Source organism: Pan troglodytes, chromosome 23 (genome assembly GCF_028858775.2).
Source record: "Pan troglodytes isolate AG18354 chromosome 23, NHGRI_mPanTro3-v2.0_pri, whole genome shotgun sequence".
Taxonomy (NCBI): domain Eukaryota; kingdom Metazoa; phylum Chordata; class Mammalia; order Primates; family Hominidae; genus Pan; species Pan troglodytes.
In genome coordinates this window covers 42,449,444-42,474,911 of record NC_086016.1, presented here as the reverse complement: position 1 = coordinate 42,474,911, position 25,468 = coordinate 42,449,444, and the positions used below count along the sequence as shown (strand labels likewise).

At 42.0% G+C, this 25,468-nt stretch overlaps 1 protein-coding gene across 16 annotated transcripts in view; it reads left to right on the top strand.

Moving 5' to 3' along the window:
- MRTFA (myocardin related transcription factor A) overlaps positions 1 to 25,468 on the top strand; it is a 224,572-nt gene that overhangs the window by 157,162 nt on the left and 41,942 nt on the right. For all 16 annotated transcript variants that reach the window (XM_016939226.4, XM_016939225.4, XM_063807877.1 and 13 more), the window contains one exon: positions 14,358 to 14,423. In XM_016939226.4, the coding sequence (XP_016794715.2) occupies positions 14,417 to 14,423 (7 nt within the window). In that variant the 5' untranslated portion in view covers positions 14,358 to 14,416. The remainder of the gene's footprint in view (positions 1 to 14,357; positions 14,424 to 25,468) is intronic.

Genomic DNA, 25,468 nt, shown 5'->3' with positions numbered 1-25,468 from the left:
GAATAAATTATCTTGTTGGAGGTGTGGTACCAGATTACTTACAGTTCTTACTTTGCCCTAGGGAAAATCTGATGTAAAAGCCTCTAATGAAACATATGTAATCTGTATTATAATTTTACAAATCACTTTTCATGTACATTGTGGTCTTTTGAGTTTCAAAGGGTATATGGATTAGTTTTCAAAATTGAATTATAGTGAGAAAATTGAGGAAAAAAAGATAAAGTTACTTGATTAGGTAGCAACAGAGCTAGGATTGGGACCTCTGTGTTCTGATTCTTTCTCTGATGTCTTTTGGTCTCCCCTTAGAGGTCATTTCTTTTTATTATTATTATTATTTTTATTTTGAGACCGAGTCTCACTCTGTCACCCAGGCTGGAGGGCAGTGGCGTGATCTCGGCTCACTGCAACCTCTGCCTCCTGGGTTCAAGCTATTCTCCTGCCTCACCCTCCCGAGTAGCTGGGATTACAAGTGCCCGCCACCATGCCCGGCTATTTTTTTTTTTTTTTTTTTTGTATTTTTAGTAGAGACAGGGTTTCACCATGTTGGCCAGGCTGGCCTAGACCTCCTGACCTCACGTGATCTGCCTGCCTTGGCCTCCCAAAGTGCTGGGATTACAGGCATGAGCCACCGCGCCTGGCCAGAGGTCATTTCTGTAGGTGTATTGCATTTATTTGGAACTTATATATAAAACCAACCCCACATTCAGTGCTGTTAACCCTTTACCCAGAAATCAGTTGAGTTGACAGTAAACCCTTTCTGGTTAAGGATAGGGCTAATTATAAAATACATTGGGCCTTTACAATGCTTTTGTTTATATTAAAAACAAGCCAGAGAGATGTTTTTGGCACAGTGTACACTGTGCTTACCCATTCAGGCTGGTTTCACAAGTTGAAGGAAGAAAATTATCATGAAAAGGACAAGAGAAACTTAGTGTTTAGGCTGCGCGGTGGCTCATATCTGTACTCCAGCACTTTGGGAGGCCACGGTGGGTGGATCATTTGAGCCCAGGAGTTCAAGACTAGCCTGGGCAACAGGCGAAACCCTGTCTGTACAAAAAATTAGCCATTTGTGGTGGTGCGTGCCTGTGGTCCCAGCTACTGAAGAAGCTGAGGCAAGAGGATCAATTGCTTGAGCCCAGGAAGTTGAGGCTGCAGTGAGCCAAGATTGCACCACTGCTCTCCAGCCTGGGTGACAGAGCAAGATCCTATCTCAAAAAACAAAAAAGAAAAGAAACATGTTTAGAAATAACATTATATGTAAGAAGCAGGAGAGGAAACAATTCCATTGGATGCTCTAGGACAGGGTAGGGCTCAAGAACCAGAAAGCAAGAGAGGTAATCAAGCCAAGTTAGGGAACACAGAGACATCTGTCTTCTCTTTCGTATCTTTTTAGGCTGTATCAGGACAGACTCGTGGGCGCATATTAGTAGGGGCCCAGAGGAGTCTTACTTTTGGGGAATGTTATCAGGAAATAGCTTGAAACTTTAATACCAACTGATCATGAAGATAAAATACTTTCAAGACCCCCCCCCCCCTTTTTTTTTTGAGACGGAGTCTCGCTCTGTCGCCCAGGTTGGAGTGCAGTGGCGCAATCTCAGCTCACTGCAAGCTCCGCCTCCCGGGTTCATGCCATTCTTCTGCCTCAGCCTCCCGAGTAGCTGGGACTACAGGCACCCGCCACCACGCCTGGCTCATTTTTTGTATTTTTAGTAGAGACAGGGTTTCACCATATTAGCCAGGATGGTCTCAATCTCCTGACCTCGTGATCCACCCGCCTCGGCCTCCCAAAGTGCTGGGAATACAGGCGTGAGCCACCGTGCCTGGCCGAGACGCCATTTTTATGTACCCTAGTGCTATCCTGCATAGAAAGGATCTTGTTTCTCTTTTTCTCTGACTTCCAGTGTTGGGCAGTACCATCTTTCTGCTCTTATGATAACTGAAAAATACATAACTATTTTAATTGTTGTTTTAAAGAAACAAGCAATTCTTTTTATTTTTGATGTACACATGTGTCTCACACAAAAGGCCAGGTAAGACTTGAATTTGCCAGTAGTAGGGCATGCCCACTCTTGGCATGTGTGCTAGCTAATGTTACACTTGTCTAGATGTTAGTGTCTTTCTTAAAACATTGTAATTATTCACTTTTTTTTTCAGACGGAGTCTGGCACTGTTGCCCAGGCTGGAGTGCAGGGGCACAATTTCGGCTCACTGCAACCTCCGCCTCCCAGATTCAAGCCATTCTCCTGCCACGGCCTCCCCGGTAGCTGGGATTACAAGCATGCACCACCATGCCTGGCTAATTTTTCTATTTTAATTGAGATGGAATTTCACCATGTTGGCCAGGCTGGTCTCGAACTCCTGACCTCAGGTGATCCGCCCACCTCAGCCTCCCAGCATGCTGTGATTACAGGTGTGAACCACCACCTTAGATGGCTTTTGTATCTTAAAGACAGGGCCAGTTATTAGAGATACAAATCTGTGTAAGACATGGTTCTCATTCTCACAGAACTCCTAGCTCTAATGGATTCAAAGTGAATAATTACAATGTTGGCCGGGCGCAGTGGCTCACACCTGTAATCCCAGCACGTTGGGAGGCCAAGGCAGGGGGATCACCTGAAATCAGGAGTTCTAGACCAGCCTGGCCAACATGGTGAAACTTCGTCTCTACTAAAAATACAAAAATTAGTCAGGCGTGGTGGCACACACCTGTAGTCCCAGCTACTCGGATGGCTGAGGCAGGAGAATAGCTTGAACCTGGGAGGCGGAGGCTGCATTGAGCCAAAATCGTGCCACTGCACTCCAGCCTGGGTGACAGAGCAAGATTCCATCTCAGGAAAGAAAGAAAAAAAGCCATTTGAATACATGGATTGAATTATGGGAACAATCAAATCAGTTAGGATATAGTGTCTGTTTTCTTTGGAAATACTCTTCACACAAATTAGAACTTACTTTATGTATGTTTCCCTCATGAAACTGTAAACTCACTGAAGGCGGGGCCTTCAGTCACTACTGTATCCCCAGCAACAAACAGAGTATCTGGCATACAGTAGGCCCTCATATTTCTTGAATGAATGCAAGGAAAGAGAGGTTGGGACAAGGAGCTAAGGAAGAACTGAATAAGGCATGGATGTGAGGTAAGTATATGTGCTGACCAACTAGTACATGAACTCTAGAGCATCCAAGCAAGTGAGAGTAAAGTGAGTAAATGACACTGTGTGCCTTAACTTACTTGTTTTTATGACTTCCCCTGAAATCTCTACTTTTCAAAGAGTTTTAGTATCTTAAACAATTGACTGTATATTAATATAAAGAGCAATGTGAAAAGTTTATTATCATATAACATTAAAGAAGGAAATACTGGAGAGTTCAGGGCTCTCTCATATCCTTTTTTCTTTTTCTGTAAAATATTGATCACAACTTGAATTTATTTGTTTGTTGTCATTGATTTGATCTCTGTTGTCCCACTGGACTGAAAGCTTTATGTGAGCAGAGATCATAGGTGTATCTAGTACCTAGCACGGGACCTAACACAATAGTATTATGTTGGTGCAAAAATAATTGCAGCTTTTGCCATTAAAAGCAATGACAAAAGCCTCAATTACTTTTGTGCCAACCTATAGTTGTTTAGTAAATACTTGTTAGGTGAGTGAATAGAGAAGATCTCTCTCCACACCCTGATTCCCAATCCTTATATTGGTAGTGATGCTGGAAAGTAACCCAGGCAGCAGAACTTGAGTAGCAGCACCTGCTTCTGGGGACACCCTTCACCTACTTTTAATCATGCATTCTAAGAATGAAACTGGTGAGTGTTCTGAACAGCCTTTGGTTCTAATTGATAGGCCATGTGGTTTTACAATTTGGGTGCCACTAAATGATTTTTCAGGCATATAGGATAAGTAGAATGTAAAATACAGCAGTAAAATAGGTATAATTCACTGTTGCAAAGATGGGTATTCTAATTATCTGCATGCTGAGCTTCACTTAAGGCTAGCACCCAACCTGTTCCTTCTCTGACCTTCCTGGTAAAACACATTCCCTAGTTTGAAGCTAAAAGTATTGGTGTCTGTTGCTGAATTAAGTTGCATTTGCTTATTTTTTCTGGGACTGGTGCCTGAAAATTAGAGAAAAAATATACCAATTATTAGCAGATCAAGCTTTAGGAATTTATAGGAGGCTATGAACTTAGAGTAAGGAAATACTATCCGAAACTACTTTTAACAGTTAATATTGGCTGGGTACAGTGGCTCACACCTGTAATCCCAGCACTTTGGGAGGCCGAAGTGGGAGGATTAACTGAGCCCAGGAGTTCGATACCAGTCTGGGCAACAGTGAGACCTCATCTCTACAAAAAAATTTAAAAATTAGCTGGGTGTGGTGGTACAAGTCTATAATCCCAGCTACTCAGGCGGCTGAGGTGGGAGGATTGTTTGAGCCTGGTGGGTCAAGGCTGCGGTGAGCCGTGATCATACCACTGCACTTCAGCCTGGACAACAGAGTGAGAACCTGTCTCAAAAAAAATAAAAACCAGTTAATATTTATTAGTAAATGTACTACACTGTATATAAAAGAGAACTTAGAAGATACTGCATCATATCGTATGCATTAAATTTAGATAGAAAATTGACAGAAGTGCATCTAGAGATAACAGATTTTATCTCTTTATTGGGTTGTTCTTTAGCCATTTTCTTCCCCTTGACAAACCTTTAGTGGTAGTCTACAAATACATTTTATGGAAGAAGTATGTTGGAAAATGAAATTTCTCTCCTGTTGGAAACTTTTGAACAAATTAACAATTTTTAGCCAGAGCTTGGGGGTCCATTTTCACTGCTCTTTGTCCTCTGCTCCAGGAGCTATGTGTGAATTTGTTGTGGTCTCTGTTGCCCTGTGTCCTGCAGGTCCTGGGAGGTCCATAGCTAAGATGCCAAGACACCATGGAAGCTGGGAAATGTGTTGATAATTTGTGACAGTGGATATCCCTGGTCTGTATCCTGTTCTCTAGATGTCTGAGTTTAATGCTAAACTTCATGAGATGGGAGTTGACACCTCCTAGAAGTGTTCACATGATTGTTTATTAAATTATTCGTTTGTTAAAAAGGAATTTGAGAAAAAAATTATTTGTTATTCATTCTTAAGTTTTTCAATGTGAAAAATATTAAAAATGATCATGGAAATAATAACATGTTTATTGTCAAAAAATTTTAACTTAAAAACTGAATCATTGTTCAAAACACAGCAAAAGATGATGTGCCTTAAAACAGTATCAGAGGAAAGGCTACTTACTGCTTATTAGGTGGATTAAACCTGCTTCGCACTATTTACTTGCCATGATCTATCATTGGCATCACGAACATGGGTGGAGCATATTTAATTTCTCCATATAAAGTAAGCTTAAATTAGGCCAAATTAGCATTACATAGGGTAGCTCTTGACATGGCATTGCGTTAGAATTACCTGCTAAGCTTTTTAAAGAGATGAGGTCTAGGCCCCATTCCAGACCAATTAAAAACCTTCCCAGATGATTTCATTGTGAAGGGTAAGGGTTGAGAATCACTGGAATGAGAGAAGGATTACAGGGATAAGGATACAGAATATTTGGTTCCAGTCCTGGCTTCATTTCCTAGTATTTTGTTGAGGAATTTTGTGACTATATTAATAAGGCATATTCACCTGTAGTTTTGTTTTGATGTCTTTCTCTGGCTTTGGAACCAGAGAATAATACCAGCTTCATTAAATGAGTTGGGGAAGTGTTTTCTCCTCTGTTTCCTGGAAGAGTTTGTGAATGATTGGTATTCTTTTTAATTTTTAATTTATTTTTTTGAGACGGTTTTGCTCTGGCACCCAGGTTGGAGTGCAGTGGTGTGGTCTCAGCTCACTACAGCCTCGACCTCCCAGATTCAAGTGATTTTCCTGCCTCAGCCTCCCGAGTAGTTTGGACAACAGGCACTTGCCACCATGCCTGGCTCATTTTTGTAGAGGCAGTTTTGCCATGTTGCCCAGGCTGGTCTCGAACTCCTGAGCTCAAGCAATCCACCTACCTGGGCCTCCCAAAGTGCTGGAATTACAAGCATGAGCTATCACGCCCAGCCAGTATTAATTCTTAAGTATTTGGAGAAATATATCAGCGAAGCCTTCTGGACCTGGGCTTTTCTTTGTGGGAAGATTACTATTTCAGTCTCTTTACTTGTTATACATCTATTCCGATGTTCTATTTCTTTCTTCAATTTCAATAATTTATGCCTTCCTAGGAATTTGACTATTGCATTTCTTTTTCTTTTTCTTTTTTTGAGATGGAGTCTTGCTCTGTTGCTCAGGCTGGAGTGCAGTGGCATGATCTCGGCTCACTGCAACCTCTGCCTCCCAGGTTCAAGCGATTCTCTTGCCTCAGCCTCCCAAGTAGCTGGGATTACAGGCGTGTGCCACCACATCTGGCTAATTCTTGTATTTTTTTTTTTTAATAGAAACAGGGCTTTGTCATGTTGGCCAGGCTGGTCTTGAACTCCTGACCTCAGGTGGTCCACCCTCCTTGGCTTCCCAAAGTGCTGGTATCACAGGTGTGAGCTACCACACCCGGCCTCCTTTTGCATTTCTGATTTTTTATGTATTTTCTGTTTTTTTCTTGGCAGTCTAGGTAAAGGTTTATCAATTGTGTTCTTTTCAAACAACAAACTTTTATGACTATTGATTTTCCCTGTTGTTTTTGTTTTTTGTTTTGTTTTGTTTTTTGAGACGGAATCTCGCTCTTTTCACCTAGGCTGGAGTGCAGTGGCACGATCTCAGCTCACTTTAACCTCCGCCTCCCGGGTTCAAGTGATTCTCCTGCCTCAGCCTCCCGAGTAGCTGGGACTACAGGCGCCTGTTGCCACACCTGGCTAATTTTTGTATTTTTAGTAGAGACAGGGTTTCACCATATTGGCCAGGCTGGTCTCGAACTCCTGACCTCAGGTGATCTGCCTTTCTCGGCGTCCCAAAGTGCTGGGATTACAGGCGTGAGCTACTGCACCTGGCCTGTTTTTCTGTTTTCTGTATCATTGCTTACCACTTTAATTTCCTTTTTTCTACTTACCATGGTTTAATTTGCTCTTTTCCTAGTTTCCTTTTTTAAAATTAGCTGAATTTCATATTCATCTAGTTTCTTAAGGTAAAGGCTTACCGCATGTATTTCAGATCTTCTTTTCCAGTGTAGGCTGTGAATTTTCTAATATAAACCTATGAGTTTCCCTCTAAGCACTGTTTCAGCTGTATTCCAGAAATTTTGATAAATTGTTTAGTTCAAAGTACTTTCTAATTTCTCTCATTCTCTTTTGACCCATTGGCTGTTTAAGGGTGTGCTCTTTAATTTCTGCATATTTATGAATTTCCCAAATTTTCTTTTGCTGTTTATTATGTTTCTTTCTTTATATATATACATATATATATATAATTTTGGAGATGGGGTCTTGCTGTGTCACCCAGGCTAGAATGCAGTGGTACAATCTCGGCTCACTGCAACGTCCACCTCCAGGGTTCAAGCAATTCTACTACCTCAGCCTCCTGAGTAGCTGGGATTATAGGCACCCGCCACCATGCTTGCCTAATTTGTGTATTTTTAGTGGAGATGGGGTTTCACCATGTTGGCCAGGCTGGTCTTGAACTCCTGACCTCAGGTGATCCACCTGTCTTGGCCTCCCAAAGTGCTGGGATTACAGGCGTGAGCCACTGCGCCCAGCCATATATTCTTTATATACATAATATTTATAGAGATGGGGGTCTTGCTATTTTGCCCAGGTTGGTCTCTGACTCCTGGCCTCAAGCGATTTTTCTGCTTCAGCCTCCCAAAGTGCTGGGGTTGTAGGTGTGAGCCACCATGCCTGGCCTGTTTTTGATTTCTAATTTAATTCCATTGTCATCACAGAATGATTTTAATCCTTTTAAATGTACTGAAACTTGTTTTATTGCTTGGTATGTGTTGTGACCTGGGGAGTGTTCCATGTGTGCTTGAAAGAGTGTATATTCTGCCATTGTTAGGTGGAGTGTTCTATATGTTTGTTAATTCTATTTGGTTGATGGTGTAGTTCAAGTCCTATATGTCTGCATTAGTCTGTTTTGGGTTGCTAAAAGGGGTACATGAGGCTGGTTAATTTATAAAGAAAAGAGGTTTATTTGGCTCATGGTTTTTCAGGCTGTACAAGCATTGCACCAGCGTCTGCTCAGCTTCTAGAGAGGCCTCAGGAAGCTTTTACTTATGACAGAAGGCAAATGGGGAGCAGGAGTGTCACAGGGCGAGAGAGGGAGCAAGAGAGATCCCATGCTCTTTTAAACAACCAGCATGCACATGAGCTAAAAGAGTGAGAACTCATTACTTGCGGGGAGGGCACCAAGCCACTCCCAGGGCATCTGCCGCCATGACCCAGACACTTCCCACTAGGCCCCGCCTCCAACATTGGGGATCATATCTCAGCATGAGGTTTGGAGGGGGCACACATTTGAACTGTTTCGATATCCTTACTAATTTCTACCTAGTTGTTCTGTCTATTGTTGAGAGTGAGGTAGATTGCGATTTTTAGAGGAGATAAACTCAAATACTCCTTATTCAAAGTTAGTTAAATAAGCACCATGCAATTTATTAAAATGTAGAAATGCTCTAGTATTAGTTGTACCTTACAAATGCCAGAAATGACATCTATTAATTTACTTTCTAGTATACTGGGGCTATTTTAATGTTTTTAGTGTGAAGGTCATTGTTAATTCTCATGAAAACTGATGCTTTCAAACTTGGCTCCAACCAGACCAGTCTTTCAGTTGATTGTTTCTGGATAGCAATTTCCCCCCTGAAGTATGACAGCCTCCAGAGTTGGAAGCCAAATATCTGAGTGGGGGAAGAGAAAAGATTTTTGAGAAGGCTTGTCTGCATTTTGGTCTCCTCAAGCATATAAACCTCATTAATTTTCAAATGCAGCACTGTTTTGGCTGGCATATAATTTCTAGTCCAGGGGCATTTCCTTTACTCATCAACAAGTTTATTTTGGAGCCTTTTCTAACATAAATATTCTGAAAAGTGGTGGCCAAGTTTATTGTCATTTGATTAGAAGTTTCATGAGAAAAAGACTTGTCAGTATTCCTGAGTTACAGCTCAGTTAATGAAATGTCCCTACAGTCTGAGAATCTTCCTTGAGAGGACTTAGCTGGGCAAAAGATTATGTGGAGGGAGGGGTCTTGTTTTTTTGCTGTCCTGTTCTTCCCATACTAACCCCACCTTCCTATTCTTTTCTACTTCCTCATAATTTATACTTTATCTTCTGATTGTAGAAGTCTTGGTGGAATCAATACATGTATAAGGTAGGAACAGCTACCAACTGCATGTTTCCTTTCTAGTGAAATCCAGGACAAATGACCGGTGGAAGAGCTAGGCTTGAGAACTCCACTTCTTACTCCTTTCTTGTTCCAGTCTTGATTGACCCAGCTGTTTGATGTGTTCATTTCTTGGGTATTACCCCTCGAATCCTATCAACATCCTTCCATGGTCTTACAGGGCAGAGATATATTAAGGTCACTCCTTGGCTTTTCCCCCACCCCCAAAGTAGCTAGTTATTCAAATAGCAATTGATGCCTTTGTTTGAGGCAGGTAAAAAACTTGATTATTTCCATGGAGAGTGGAGAACCTAGGGTTTTTCACTTTATGGTTGAGTTTCTTTTCTTTTTATTCCATTCTTTTCTGGCAGGCAACTCAGTTGATTCACCACCCGTCAGCTCTAAAGACATCTGTTCATCTATGTATAGGTTGTTCACACAGGCCCATTTAGAAACATGATATATTAAATTTGTGGAAATCAGTAACAGTAAAGGATTAAAGACTTATGCTTGTATACAAATAAATATTTTTGTTGAGTCTTTATTGGCTTGGGGAATGATGAGCAAATCTAAGTAGTGATATACAATGACATAGAAAGATGTCAAAATTCCTACTCTCCTAAATCTCCATAGGCTTATACTGTCTGTGAAAAATCATCATTTGTTTCAGATATTTCTCGGTGAGAGTGGATGTGTATTAAATTTATGGCCTCTGAAATTTATTCCTGATTTTGGTAACTTTGGCAGTGAACACAGAACATATGGCTCTGTGGTATTTACTGAAAGTAGGTTATTAAATAATTGCTTCTAAAATGAATAATCCTAAGGTCTGGAAATGTAAAGTCATTTTGTTTAGAATGCTTAGAATTAAGAGGAATTAATAGACCAAGGAAACAAAAACTCCATATAAACAGCTGTTTCTTTATAGTTGGAAGTCTTAGACGATGGATCATTTTTAGTCGACACAGATAAACATAAAGCAGATAAATTATAAAACAAAATGAATTATAGGTTGACTGCCATAATTCTGAGTTTACCGCTTCAGTCTTTTTTCCCCCTCTTTGTAACCATTGAAGGTTATGCAGTGCATAAAACAACACATACCTAAATCAGGTTATTGCAGTACCCAAGATGATACTGATACAGGATAATTCTGTTAATTTGAGTGGGGAACTTTGTCAGATGTCAGATAAGCACAGAGTTCAAAGTTAACTCCTGGGAGGGACAAGATGGAATTTTCAGATAACTGAACTTTAATTTCATTCAGTTTTAGAGATGGAAAAGGTTTATTAGATAAGCTTTCGTCTTTGTACTGGAGCTGTATATGTATGTGTATAAATATATATATATACATGCATAATATATACACGGTTGTGTATATGTGTATGTATATATAAGCTGAATATGCCTTTACTGTAATCTCCACAGAAAACTTGAATCAAATTTATTAAATGTGTTAGCTTTCATAAATTTAAATTTTTGCGTTCATGAAGCAAGAAGTTTTTCAATCAAGAAGTTTATGTAATATCCCTATGGCCCTATTTATATATGGTTTACTTAAGAAGGCTAGTGGTTAATATTTCAAAATTATTCTTGGATAATAGCCGTTGCTTATGTTATTGTTTCTTTGAAGTGTTCAGACTTACTGAATTGCATTGTTCCCTTATTCTCTGAAATAAAATTAATTTGTCACATTTAATAATTTTCTAACAGTTCATCTTACACTGGGCTTTAGAAACACTCTAAAAGATGACAATTATTTGCCCTTTTATCCCTCTTAGATTTTATCCTGCTTGGCTCTCCTTTTTCTTTCTGACAAAGAGGCACATTGCATATGATCAGGTGCCTCCACTTTAGAGTCACAGAAATGTGGGTATGAATCCTAGTTCCAGCACCTTTGAGCTGTGTGACAGAAGGCAAACTTTTAAAGGTCTGATTCTTAGTTTCCTCATCTGTAAAATGGAGATAATAACTGTAGCATGCTCACAGGGCTTTTTTAAAGGATTAAATAAGTTAAAAGCATGACAGTCACTTAACACAGGGTCTGACACATAGTAGCACACTCATTTATTATTTGTGTTTTATTAATGCAATTATTGTTGCTGATCTATGGTTATAATTTTTTTCTGAAATCAACGTCCTAGAGTAAATTTGTTTTACTGAAGTTGATCACCTGAATTCCTTTCACTCTGGTCGAACCATCCGTTTTAGCCCCTTTGTCTGTCTCACCAGAGAATAAACCCAGGTGATCACACTCCACTCCTGTTATCACAGTAGAGCAGGCTTTCAGAAGATCCTAGAGAGGCAAAGTAAGGAGCCCAGGTTTTGGAATCAGAATGCTTGTCTCCAAATCCTGTTCTACCTCTTATTAGTGGGATAGCCTTAGGTGTATTACTTAAACCTGCTGGGCCTCACTTTGCTTCTCGGTAAAATAGGATTAATAATACCTATCTTGGCCAGGCACAGTGCCTCACACCTGTAATCTCAGCACTTTTGGGAGGCTGAGACGGACAGATCACTTCAGCCCAGGAGTTCAAGACCAACCTGGGCAACATGGTGAAACCCTGTATCTACAAAAAAAAAAAAATTAAAAAATTACCGGGCATGGTGTCATGCACCTATAGTTCCAGCTACTCCAGAGGCTGAGGTGGGAGGATCTGTTGAGCCAGGGACGTCAAGGCCTTGGTGAGCTGAGATCGTGCCACTGCACTCCAGCCTGGGTGACAGAGTGAGACCTTGTCTCAAAAAATAAAACACCAAAATGTATCTTCATATGGCTGTTACGAAGAGTAAGTTAAAATATAAAAGAATGTAAAACAGTGTCTGGCACAGAGTACGTGCGTCATAAATGTCAGCTATTATTGTAACTCCTGCTGTTTTTATCGATTTAGTTCTCCAAGGCTTTGTTCTTAACAATGTTAATTTGTAAAATAATAATAGCCTCTTGGTTCAGTTTCTCAGACTGTTTGTAACATCCTTTTGAGAACCAGTTCAGTACAAGAAACCATTGTTGAATGCCTACTATGTATTAAGTGCTATGGGGGACATATATCAGTAAGGGATATTCTCTTCTCTCCAGGAACTTATAAACTGGTAGGAGAAGTAAGATGTTCAAGGGCTACTATTACACAAGGCAAAATATTATACTTTTCCCTAACATATAAAAGGTAGCTCACAGGAGGCCTAGAGTAACTGAATGCTGTGGAGTGAGTGGGGAAGTTCAGATGAGCAGGGTAGGCATTTCCAGGTGAAGTGAATAAAAGAAGTAGGAAAAAATTCACGGTATTTGAGGAAGAGTAACTGGCCAGGCTTGATTAAGATAACTTGAAATGGGAGAGAGACACTACAGGCAAGGACACAGCCAGGGAGCTACCACTGCAGCATGGGAAAACATGGCAGGGTAAAATTGATAAGAGGGGAGTGTGAGTATGAGGAGGTAGAGTTGAAGTTGGCCCAGACATTTAAAAAATACTGGGAAAGTTAGTGATATCATTAAAGAAGTAAGAAGGATGGGAAGGGGATTAGGTTTTGGGGAGGAAAACAAGTTTGGCTTTGGATCTACTGAATTTGAGATGTAGGCAGGCGCATGGTTATGGTTCTGCGATTCTTGGACGCCTCCCTAAAAGCTGCTCTGTGGATAGAAAAAGGCAGATATTAAGATGATTCCCAGTAGATTCTGGTTCCTCTCAGATGTGACTTGGAAGGCCCCTACACCTGAAGACTTAATTATGTAAGGAGGCTTTCCTTGGCCCGTGGGATCCTCCCAACCCTCCTCCTCTGAACATTTTCTTTTTTTTCTTTCTTTTTTTTTTTTAGACGGGGTCTTGCTCTGTCGCCCAGGCTGGAGTGCAGTGGCACGATCTCAGCTCACTGCAACCTCTGCAGTTTCTCATTTAGTCTCTGAATGACAGCTGTGCCATCGTCATTCTGTGTAGTTTGTAGTTGTAACACCCTTTAGGTTTAACTGGCTTTTGAAAGAAAGATAGTTTTGGTTTTTTTGTTTTTTTTCCTGAGACAGCATCTCACTCTCGTTACCCAGGCTGGAGTGAGAGAGAGTAGTGTGATCTCGGCTCACTGCAACCTCCGCCTCCCAGGTTCAAGCAATTCTCCTGCCTCAGCCTCCTGAGTAGCTGGGACTACAGGCGCGCACCACCACACCCGACTAATTTTTGTATTTTTAGTATAGATGGGGTTTCACTGTCTTGGCCAGGCTGGTCTCGAACTCCTGACCTTGTGATCCGCCCGCCTCGGTCTTCCAAAGTGCTGGGATTACATGTAGGCATGAGCCACTGTGCCTGGCTGATAGTTGATTTTTAACTTTAAAAAGTCCCTATTAAGTTTTTTCATTAAGCAGTATTGCCAGAGTGAAAATAAGAGAAACACCCATCAGTCTCCCCTAGCCCGGATGTGCTTTGAGTCATCTAGCTCAATTGTTTCACCTCAACAGAAAAGGCTCTAAGTGAAGAGAAAGAAGAAAAACAGAGGCATATTAATGGTAAAATATTTTCTAGGCTAGAAAAAGGCATTGCTTGGTGAAATGGCTATAATTTTTAGATACAAAAGAAAAAGAGTTTACAAATAGTACTTCCTGATCTGTGTGAGTAGTTCTTTAATTCACTATACTTATGGTGGTAAACATTTGTTAAGCGTAGAGCATCTGGAAAGCTTTTTTTGCTGGGTGGTGGTCCTCGTTATGATATTTTGAGTTTGGAAGAGGTGTTTTTAAAAAAGTTTTAGGAGGAGGACTCAGTGTTTTGGAGGTTTTGAGCAAAAGGCAAGACTCTGATGCTTTGTGGATTGTTATCGCCCTGCAAGACCCTTCGCAACTTCCTCTCACCGCCCACAGCAGAATACGGAAACTCTGCTGTATCAGGCCACTTCTGCAATTACAGACAGTTGCACTTCAAGGGGACCCTTCTTTCACACTACATCCTTCTGTTTTTAGACTTTTTTTGCATTTGAAAATGTGTTTTTGGAGGTGGAATACCCAACTGACCCCTCATCTCTCCTCTCTCTCTGCTGCCCTGCAGTGCTACAGTTGAAACTCCAGCAGCGCCGGACCCGGGAAGAACTGGTGAGCCAAGGGATCATGCCGCGTAAGTGCCTCTCTCTCTCTCAGCATTTGGTAGATTGCTTTTAGGACATGGCTGTGTTGACCGAGTATGCCATGGGAAGCATCTAACATAAAACAAGGATGATGGGTTTTATTTTCCACTCTCTTCTTTCTCATGACTTTCCAAGTTTAGAGCTCAATCACTAAATAGTTAAGATAACTAATTGATCAAGTTCAGTGAAACAAACTGTGTTTAAAGGGTCAAACCTGGTTTAAATTAGGTGTAAAGGGTGCCACTGAATTTTCCTTTACTTTGGAATTGCACCTTTAAAAGAGTTTTCACTCTGTTATACTTCCCTTTATAGGAGGGGCAGATCTTGAGCTGGGGTATTGTGAGGAAGAACCGCTTCTCCCATATGCTTTGCCTTCATGTTCTGGTTCTTAGGAAGAGAAACCTCTTTTCTGGTATTTTGAATCAACCACAGTTTTATGTAGAGTGAGATCCTGAGATACTCTAAGGCTGGCCTGGGCGTGAGCATGGCTGAGTAGAGTCGTTGATGGTGCTATCACGGCACCGGGCTCAGTGGGTGCAGAAGTCCATCCCTTAGGGGAAAAATGAAACCAAACCTTGGAGTCTGTTAGAAGTAAGGAAATTTGCCTTTAGTACCAACAGCATTATAAACGGAGCTGAAACTGGAGCTGGTGAGGTTTTGATCTTTCGGACATTTCTTTTTTAAATCATCAGCAAAGAACATAGGCTCTCTCTCTTTTCTGTTTGTATGTTATCACTACTTGGATACACTGTAAGTCAAAAAACAATCATACAACTTCTGGCTTCATGGTGGGAGAACTGATGTTTTTCACTTTAACTCATTGTCTGCTGGCTGACTGCTACCATATTTTCCTAGCTCTCATTCATTCATTCATTCATTCAAAATCTTTGAGTACCTAATATGTGATAGTTGATGCAGCAAGATAAATCCGGCTCTTGCTCTCAGGTGATTTATATTTAGAAGGGCAAGACTAGTAGTAGACAAGAAATTTCAGAGCAGGGATCACCTTGAAATGCAGTTGGTAAGTTCAGAGCCTGGTAAGTACTATCAAGTAAATTAACTGATTGGTGTGTTAATAAGTAATAGGAATAAGATGGGGTCACTTTGAATAAGATGTTCAAGAAAGGCCTCACTGAAGAGGAAAGATTTGAGCTGAGATCTAAAGGATCAGATGAAGCTGGCCATTCAGAAAGCAGGAAGAGGGCTCAGAGAGAAGAAAAAGCAAGTGTCTGGGCCTGGTGCAGGCCAGAAGTTGGTGTGTTTGGAGATCATCAAGTAAGCCAGTGTGGCTGGGGCATGGTGGAGAGAGAAAAGGGGCAAGTGAAGATGGGTAAGGTGGGCAGGGCTAGAGCCAGGGCATTATCACCCACATGGAGGAGGTGGATTTGGCTTTTAATTTTAATTTTTTTTTTTAAGACGGAGTCTTGCTCTGTTGCCCAGGCTGGAGTGCAGTGGCACAATCTGGGCTCACTGCAAGCTCCGCCTCCCAGGTTCATGCCATTCTCCTGCCTCAGCCTCCCAAATAGCTGGGACTACAGGTGCCCACCACAGCGCCTGGCTAATTTTTTTTTTTTTTTTGTATTTTTAGTAGAGACTAGGTTTCACCATATTAGCCAGGTTGGTCTCGATCTCTTGGCCTCGTGATCCTCCTGCCTCGGCCTCCCAAAGTGCTGGGATTACAGCCTGAGCCACTGTGTCCGGCCTTCATTTTAATTTTTAAGAGATGGGGTCTTGCTATGTTGCCCAGGCTGGACTCAACCTCCTGGGCTCAAGCAATCCTTCTGCCTCAGGCTCCTTAGTGGCAGGGACTACTGGTGTGCGTCACCATGCCCAGCTGGATTTGGTTTTAAGTGCAATGGGAAGCCATTGAAGGCTTTTAAGCAAGTCAGAATGGACCTACCACGATAGTGATAGGGTCCATTTCTAAGAGAACCTTATAACAAGTGTAAGAAGCCTGGGGTCTATTTCTTTTAACTTTTTTTTTTTTTTTTTTTTTTGAGACAAGTTCTTGCTCTGTCATCCAGGCTAAAGTGCAATGGCATGATCATGGCTCACTGCAGCCTCCACCTCTCTGGCTTTCAAGCAGATCTTCCCACCTCAGCCTCCTGAATAGCCCTGGGACTATAGGTGTGAGCCATCATGCCTGGCTAATTATTTTTACTTTTTATAGAGATGGAGTCTACCTATGTTGCTCAGACTGGTCTTGAACTCCTGGGCTCAAGCGGTCCTCCTGCCTAACCCTCCCAAAGTGCTGGGATTACAGGTGTGAGCCACCTTGCCCGGCTTGGGGTCTATTTCTATCCTAAACATCAGCCCAGGGAGCTTAAGTCCCAAATTAATCTTTTTGTTTACTGCAGTTCACTGCCAGACTATTTACCTACATTTTGCTGTCTTCTGTGGCCCTCCAGTGAAGGACTCTCTACCCCCAGTTCTTAAAGTGTTAGGTGGCTTGTTCATTGTATCAGCAATGTGATCAGGTAGGGCAATGCTGTGCTTTACAATACACTCCAAACCTCCCAGTCCATACTGTGGAGAAACAAGATAGCTACCCAGTTTCTCATCTACTTGTCCCTTTCACCAAGGACATCATATACTTAGTGTCTACTTTGTGCCTAGGGTAGTCCTAGATGCTACCAAGATTAAAGAAGTAAGAGGCATGGTACCTGCCCTCAAGACATTGAACAGCCAAAATTTGGGCTGCTAAAACGTACCCATACACAAAATAAAGAGCAATTCAGTGCTGACACATGGGCTACTAACTGTAATTACAGCACTAATTCCGAGAGCATAGTGCTACTTCTCAGGACCTGTAGTATGTTCAGGGTCTAAAAGCAGTGCACAGATTGAGTGCCCTGCTTTCTTTTTCCTGTCTTTCCTGTAGTAACAGGGGCTACTGGAGATCATTGTTTAATAGGATTTATCTATTAGTCTCCTTACTTAGCATTTCTTGTAATATTCTATGTTGTTAAGACAAATGGGCCAGGCGCGGTGACTAACACCTATAATCCCAGCACTTTGGGAGGCCGAGGAGGGTGGATCACCTGAGGTCAGGAATTCCAGACCAGCCTGGCTAACGTGGTGAAACCCCGTCTCTACTAAAAATACAAAAATTAGCCAGGCATGGTGGCGCGCCTGAGAGGCTGAGGCAGGAGTATTGCTTGAACCTGGGAGGCGGAGGCTGCAGCGAGCCGAGTTTGCACCACTGCACTCCAGCCTAGGCAACAGCGAGACCCCATCTCAAAAAGACAAATGATGCTTTGGTTATTGCAGTTATCTGCTTATATGCTTGTATCTCCTGCTAGACTATGATCTCCTTGAGAAAGTATCATTCATGTATATATATATATATATATATATATATATATGTATGTATGTATGTATATATGTGTGTGTGTGTGTGTGTGTATATATATATATATATATTTTTTTTTTTTTTTATCAGTCCCGTCCCCAGTGCCTGGCACTGAATGAAGGAATGAATGAAGACAGCCAGTTGTAAAGTACAGTGTGTGCATGTGTATATGAGAGAGAGAGTCTGACAAACTGAAATAGATACCGCTCTATTGAAAACCTGTTGGAATTCTGGGCATGGAGTTTGAAACAACACTCCCATTCTGTCAGGAGCCCGGATTGTAAAATTGTCCTGAATATCTAATTGTATACTTTGGGTTGTTCTCTGTGTCTGTGAAGTGAGAATAATTGCCTTTCCTGTGGGAATAGAAATGACCTGCTTCTATGAGAATATTGCATTTTCCCATATACCAAGATCCACCTTCAGCTATGGACATAGTCTTGTTACCAGCTTTTCTAGAGAAGGAAGTAGGTAAGAAATGCTTAGATTATGAGAGAGAATGTTGAGGACTGGGAATAGTTTCAGGTGTGAATTTCCTCCTCATTTATGTCCCTGTTGGTACATGGATAGGGTCTGGTGTTCCCAAAAGCGAGGCTCTTTTTTTTTTGCCAGACCCCTACCTAGTGAGTAACCCTCCCTCACCACTACCCTGTGTCCCCCAACTCCTTTTGTAATCTCCAACATCCTCTGCCGTCCCAACACCCCGTCATCCTGCTGACTCCCACTAACCCCACTCCTCACCCTCCACTCCATATCTTTTTTTTTTTTTTTTTTTTTTTTTGAGACAGAGTCTCACTCTGTCGCCCAGGCTGGAGTGCAGTGGCGCGATCTCGGCTCACTGCAGCCTCCGCCTCCTGGGTTCAAGCAATTATCTCGCCTCAGCCTTCCCGAGTAGCTGGGACTATAGGTGTGCACCACCATACCCAGCTAATTTTTGTATTTTAGAGATGGAGTTTTGCCATGTTGGCCAGGGTGGTCTCGAGCTCCTGACCTCAAGTGATCTGCCCACCTCGGCCTTCCAAAGTGCTGAGATTACAGGCATGAGCCTCCACGCCCGGCCAGCCTGAGGTGTTTCTGAAAACAGCTCTCAGATTTAAGTTTGTTGTACAACTTAGGAGGTAGGCAGAGCCCTCAAGCCGAGGGAATGGGCACGTTAGTTATGGCTGTATTTTGTCTCATCATTTCTGGTTGATATCTTTTATCAAATTCTTCTCCTTTGAATTTTGCTGCCTCCAGGAAGGAAAAAAACCCATCTACCTCATCTTCCAGAACACTTGCACATAGTTACCATGTAGGACTGGCTGTCAGTCCTGACATCGTCATATCTGTAGGACACAGTGTGCTTCAGTGGTTCCCTTCCCTTCAGGGTTGTTCTGTTTCTATATGTCATTCAGTGTTGGGGTATGACCTTTCCATAAAGTTGAAGGGATTAAAGAATCCCCTAATTCCTATATACCTCTCTGTACTGCTTGATATGCTCTGTTCATAGCATCTCAACTGTGAGATATAGAAGTTGGTTTCTGATGTGCTATTAAACAAAATCATTTTGCAGTATTCTTTATTCTCATCATGTAAACATAAGTTTCAAATTTAATGTCACTTAACTCTACCAAATACAGAGTGCCAGATAGCAGAGGCTTGTATAGTCTAGGCCCTAAATTTTCACTAATGATGTCTCGCACATATCTTGAGGGATAGGACAGATGGCAGAGATAGGGAGCTGGTCTTGAAATCCAAAGATTAAGACCAGGAATGCCACTGTATCCAGGATGAAGACTCACAGAAGAAACTGGTCATATTTGGTACACTTTGTTCTCAAAGCTTCCCCTGCAGCCTTTCTCTTTGATGTTTAAAGGTGTACAAGGTCATAAGGTTAAGGTGAAAATTTAAGAAAAATGTTCTGGCATGAGAGCTGTTGCAGAGGATAACCTTTCAAAGGAAAACATGGAAGTTTTTCTGACCTAGACAAATCAGAAGAGGGTCTCCTGTATTCTTTCTGGATGTGAGAGAAGCTTGTTTGTCTCTTGTCAGTCTTTTATAATTGAGAATCCTTGAAATAAAGCATATAGTACCATGTTTCTAATGCTACAGTTAACCCTCAACTTATTATTTTCCCATGTGCAAGTAGTAGAAAAACCTTGAATAACACGTGAGGAAATAATTATTTTTGTCGTTTAGATCTTCGAAGACCTTGCTCTGTCTTCTTGACAGAGCTTGTTTTTTTCATTTTTAATGATGTTCCTGTGTACCCATAGCAGAGTTAAAATTTCTTCTTAAAAGTGCCAGGATTGATTACTACGGTCTCTCTCTGTCTGAAGTTGCATTTCTCTCTCTCTTTTTCTTTCTTTCTCTTTCTTTCTTTCTTTCTTTCTTTCTTTCTTTCTTTCTTTCTTTCTTTCTATCTCTCTTTCTTTCTTTCTTTTTCTTTTCTTTCTTTTCTTTCCTTTCTTTCTTTCTTTTCTTTCTTGACAAAATCTCACTTGCTCTCCCAGGCTGGATTGGAGTGCAGTGGCGCCATCTAAGCTCACTGCAACCTCCGCCTCCTGGGTTCAAGCGATTTTCTTGCCTCAGCCTCCCAAGTAGCTCAGATTACAGGGACCGGCCACCACGCGCAGCTAATTTTTGTATTTATAGTAGAGACGTGGTTTCGCCATGTTGGCCAAGCTGGTCTTGAACTCCTGATCTCAGGTGATCCGCCCACCTCAGCCTCCCAAAGTGCTGGGATTACAGGCGTGAGCCACTATGCCTGGTCCTGCAATTCTTAATGATGTTTTTGTTATTTGTAACTTGGGAATCGTTAACTTACATTATTCTTCACCAAATATGCAACCTAGGTTTCAACATTCTTTTTCCTGAGTACATGTGAATCAAATACATTTTGGTAAAGCTCTTTTAAAACTAAATTTTTAAAAAAATGGATTAGGTTTTGACTCACTAATGAGATGTTCAGGATTTAGTAACCAGTAGACAGAATCTAGGACCTTAGGCTAGCCCAGTTTGTGCAGAGATGACAAAAGAAATCAAAGGATACAGAGACTTCAACTTATTTTATGATAGGCTGAGCCGATACAGTAACAGTAATGGTGATAATAAAGATATAAAATGAGCCAAAAGAAAACTTTTTAAAATTTGTTTATATATATTTTTGAGACAGGATCTGGTTCTGTTATCCAGGCTGGAGTGCAGTGGCGCAATCTCAGCTCACTGCAACCTCTGCCTCCTGGCTCAAACCATCCTCCCACCTCAGCCTTCTGAGTAGCTGAGACTACAGGTGCGGGCCAGCACGTCCAGCTAGTTTTTGTATTATTAGTAGAAGTGCGGTTTTGCCGTGTTGCCCAGGTTGGTCTCAAACACTGGGCTCAAAATGATCTGCCTGTCTCGGCCTCCCAAAGTGCTGAGATCACAGGCGTGAGCCACTGCAACTGGCCTAAATTTAATTTTATTTATTGAACAATCCCCCAACCAGAATAGGTGCAGAGAGGCTCCCCTGAATCTTTTAAAATAGTATTTTTTTTTTTTTTACAGAAGTTTCAGTTTCACAGCAAAGTTGAGCAGAAGATATGGAGATTTTTCATATACCCCCCTGCTAAAAATTATAAGTAATTTTTCGTTTTTTAGTTTTTATAACCCCTGGAAAGATAAACCAACTTCCTAAATCTTCAGTGTTTCTCGTAATAAGACCAGAAGGGGTTATGATTTGACATTGTCACTATCAGGCTATCTTTATTAAATACTTGGATGGGCTGAGCCTGGTGGCTTATGCCTGTAATCCCAGCACTTTGGGAGGCCGAGGCCAGCCTGGTTACCATGGCGAAACCCAGTCTCTACTAAAAATACACACACAAAAAAATTAACCAGGCGTGGTGGTGCATGCCTGTAGTCCCAGCTACTTGGGAGGCTGAAGCAGGGGGAATTGCTTGAACCTGGGAGGTGGAGGTTGCACCACTGCACTCCAGTCTGGGCGACAGAGTGAGACTTCATCACATACATACATACATACATACATACATACATACATACATACATACATACTGGGATACCATGGGATCTTTTTGTTGTTGGTGTTGTGTCCCCCAACTCCTGTTGTAATCTCCAACATCCTCTGCCACCCCGACACCCTGTCATCCTGCTGACTCCCACTAACCCCACTCCTCACCCTCCACTCCATATGTTTTTTTTTTTTTTTGAGACTGCATCTGGCTCTGTCACCCAGGCTGGAGTGCAGTGGCGCGATCTCGGCTCACTGCAAGCTCCGCCTCCTGGGTTCACACCATTCTCCTGCCTCGGCCTCCTGAGTAGCTGGGACTACAGGCACCCGCCACCATGCCTGGCAAATTTTTTGTATTTTTAGTAGAGACGGGGTTTCACCGTGTTAGTCAGGATGGTCTCAATCTCCTGACCTCGTGATCCGCCCGCCTCAGCCTCCCAAAGTGCTGGGATTACAGGTGTGAGCCACCGCACCCGGCCGCCATGGGATCTTTTCTCCAAGTTATGAATTCAAAAGAACTAGCTGCTAGACCAGCCCTGTCCAATAGTATGTTAAGTGAAGATAGAACTATTTCTATAAGACTAACCATTAGCCGCATGTGCTGTTGAACATACTTGAGTTGAAAAACTGAATTTTAATTTTTATTTAATTTTAATTAATTTAGATTTAAATAGGCACATGTGGCTATTCTAATTAAATAGTCACATTTGGCTAGTTGCTACTGTATTAGAAAGTGGAGTTTTAGGCCAGGCACAGTGGCTCACATTTGCAGTCCCAGCACATGGGGAGGCCAAGGCAGGAAGGTCTTTTGAGTCCAGGAGTTTGAAACCAGCTGGGGCAAGATAGACCCCCATCTCTCCAAAAAGTTTTTAAAAATTAACCAGGCATGATATCACATGCTTGTGGCTTTAGCAACTTAGTAGGCTGAGACAGGAGGATGGCTTGAGCCTTAAACCCAGAAGGTTGAGGTTGCAGTGAGCTGTGTTCATGCCACTGCACTCCAGCCTGGATGACAGAGCAAGACCCTGTCTCAAGATAAATACACAAATATATACATACATGCATACGAACAAAAGAAAGAGAGTCTTAGACCTTGCTCTGTTACTTAGGAGTTGGAAGACTTTGGGCAACTCAGTAACTTTTCTGAACTCCCAGTTTCATATAGTTGGGATAATAACCCATCTTAAAGGTTACCCACAGAATTAGTTACCCATGGAGTGATAACTTACCCACAGAGTTAGTTTGGAGATCAAATGAGATGATGTATTGTTCATGCTTTTGAAATGTAGGAAGTAATATTCTCATTTAAGAATGGAGGAGCTTGGATCCACCATCTTGATGTTGTGACTATGAAAGCAGCTTTAATACACACACACACACACACACACACACACACACACACACACACACCTACCTCTAAGTTATGTCAAAACTAGTATTTAGGAATGGAACTGGGCTGGGTGTAGTGGCTCATGCCTGTAATTTCAGCACTTTGGGAGGCCAAGGTGAGTGGATTGCTTGAGCTCAGGAGTTTGAGACCAGCCTGGACAACATGGCGAAATCTAATCTCTACAAAAAATACAGAAATTAGCCGGATGTGGTAGCAAGTGCCTGTAGTCACAGCTTAGGAGGCTGAGGCAAGAGGATCGCTTAGCCTGGGAGCTGAGATTGTGCCACTGCACTCTAGCCTGGGCAACAGAGTGAGACCCTGCCTCCCTCACACCCCCACCCAAAAGGAATAGGAACTGTTTTCCAATAAATACAGTTCTTAATTTTACTTTCTTTCCTATCAGTGGATTAAAAGACAATTGCTATAAATTGTTAGAAATCAAAGAACCACTAGTCAGCATGGTACTACTCTGTTAAGATCATTCTCCTTTTGGTCATATATTAGCAGGACTATCATTTTATGAGCTTGCCCTCTTCCTGGGAGTAGATGTTTCTTTTTAACCTCTTTCTCTTGAAACCAAACAAACAAGTGGCTGTGTTAGAAATGTTTTTAAATTTCTGGGCAACTTACCAAGAGACAGAAATGTTTACCAGTGGGAATGCAGTAGTGATTCCAGGGCAGATGAGGGTCTGGTTTGAGAGTGATCTGTCCTCCATCCCCACTCCTATTTTTTTTAACAAAATTTTTTTTTTAACTAAAATTGTAGGTTTCAAGAAAATATCACTTGTTTGCTTTTAAGTGGAGTGTTACACTATCAAAGACATTAAGTCTCAGTGGATACTTCATCAGTGAGTGAGTTTGGGTGGGGACTAAGGCAAGGGCAAATCCTCTCTCTCTCTGGGCCTTTATCATCTCTCATATGCTCTAGTCCATTTGGGAGTTACTGAAAGCTCTGTGTGATCATCTCTCAACTGCTGCCCCTGTGTGTCAAAGAAGTTTGGCTATGATCCACCCAGTGCCCCTTTCCAATAGGAGCCCAGAAAAGGCTTTCCCCAAACCCTGCAGTTGGCCCTCTGCCCCAGTCCGGTCAGTGCCCTCGGACTCCCGCTTCCGTCAGAGCTCAGTTGCAGGATATGGTGGTGTAACCCATTTGGTGATCGTTTCCTTATCTTTTCATTCTTTAAGAAGCAGAGAACCCTACCTAGTGAGATGATGTGTCCTCACTACAGGAATGTGACTGTGTAATTGTAGTTGAATCCCTAGTTTAAGTTGCATTTGATAAACATCACAGTGAAACATGTTTTCCAGAAGTGAGGCTGACTTGATCCCTAGAGTTGAAGCTGAGAGAAAATTGTGTTAGGTATGTGGCTTCAGGAATCTTCTGTTTTATCACAGGAGAAGGCACATCAGTCCCAGGCATTTTATGTTGCATTTGTGTCAATGTCCTTGTCTCGCTTCTGCTGTTGTAGAGTGTGTTTCTACCTCAGTGATCAGTGACTAGCATAGAACCTCCTTCTTGGCCAGTTGCCAACAAATCCTTAAATAATACTCTGTAGTGAGTGGTGTGTTCATGTTCTGAGTGTATTCATGGTTCGGTCCGAAGAAGAATCCAACCATGAGCTGTGTTGAATAGGCCATAAAAAGTAGTCGTCATCATCTTTTTTTTTTTTTTTTTTTTTTTTTTGAGACGGAGTGTTGCTCTGTTGCCCAGGCAGGAGTGCAGTGGGGCGATCTTGGCTCACTGAATCCTCTGCCTCCTGGGTTCAAGCAATTGCCTCGGCCTCCTAGGTAGCTGGGATTACAGGCGCCTGCCACCCACGCCCGGCTAATTTTTGTATTTTTAGTAGAGACGAGGTTTCACCATGCTCGAACTCCTGACCTCAGGTGATCCGTCCACCTCGACCTCCCCAAAGTGCTGGGATTACAGTCATGAGCCATTGTGCCTGGCCGAAAGTAGTCTTTTTGATATGAGTTCTTGTTACAGTTTGATGTCTAAAAAGTACAGCAGGTGTTAAGTTTCATTAATAATTGGTTATTGAAGAATCTGAGATATCCAAGGCTAACTTCTTATCAAGAGTAAAAGAAGGTTATAACGTCACTTGTAGGTACTACTCAACTATTTTACCTGAACAATACACATCTTAATCACATGCCCAAGGGGAGTCCTGATAGATAACTGATGATGGTGGTGATTTAAAAGTCTTCAGGCCAGGCGCGATAGCTTATGCCAGTAATCCCAGCACTTGGGGAGGCCGAGGCAGGTGGATCACGAGGTCAACAGATCAAGACCATCCTGGCCAACGTG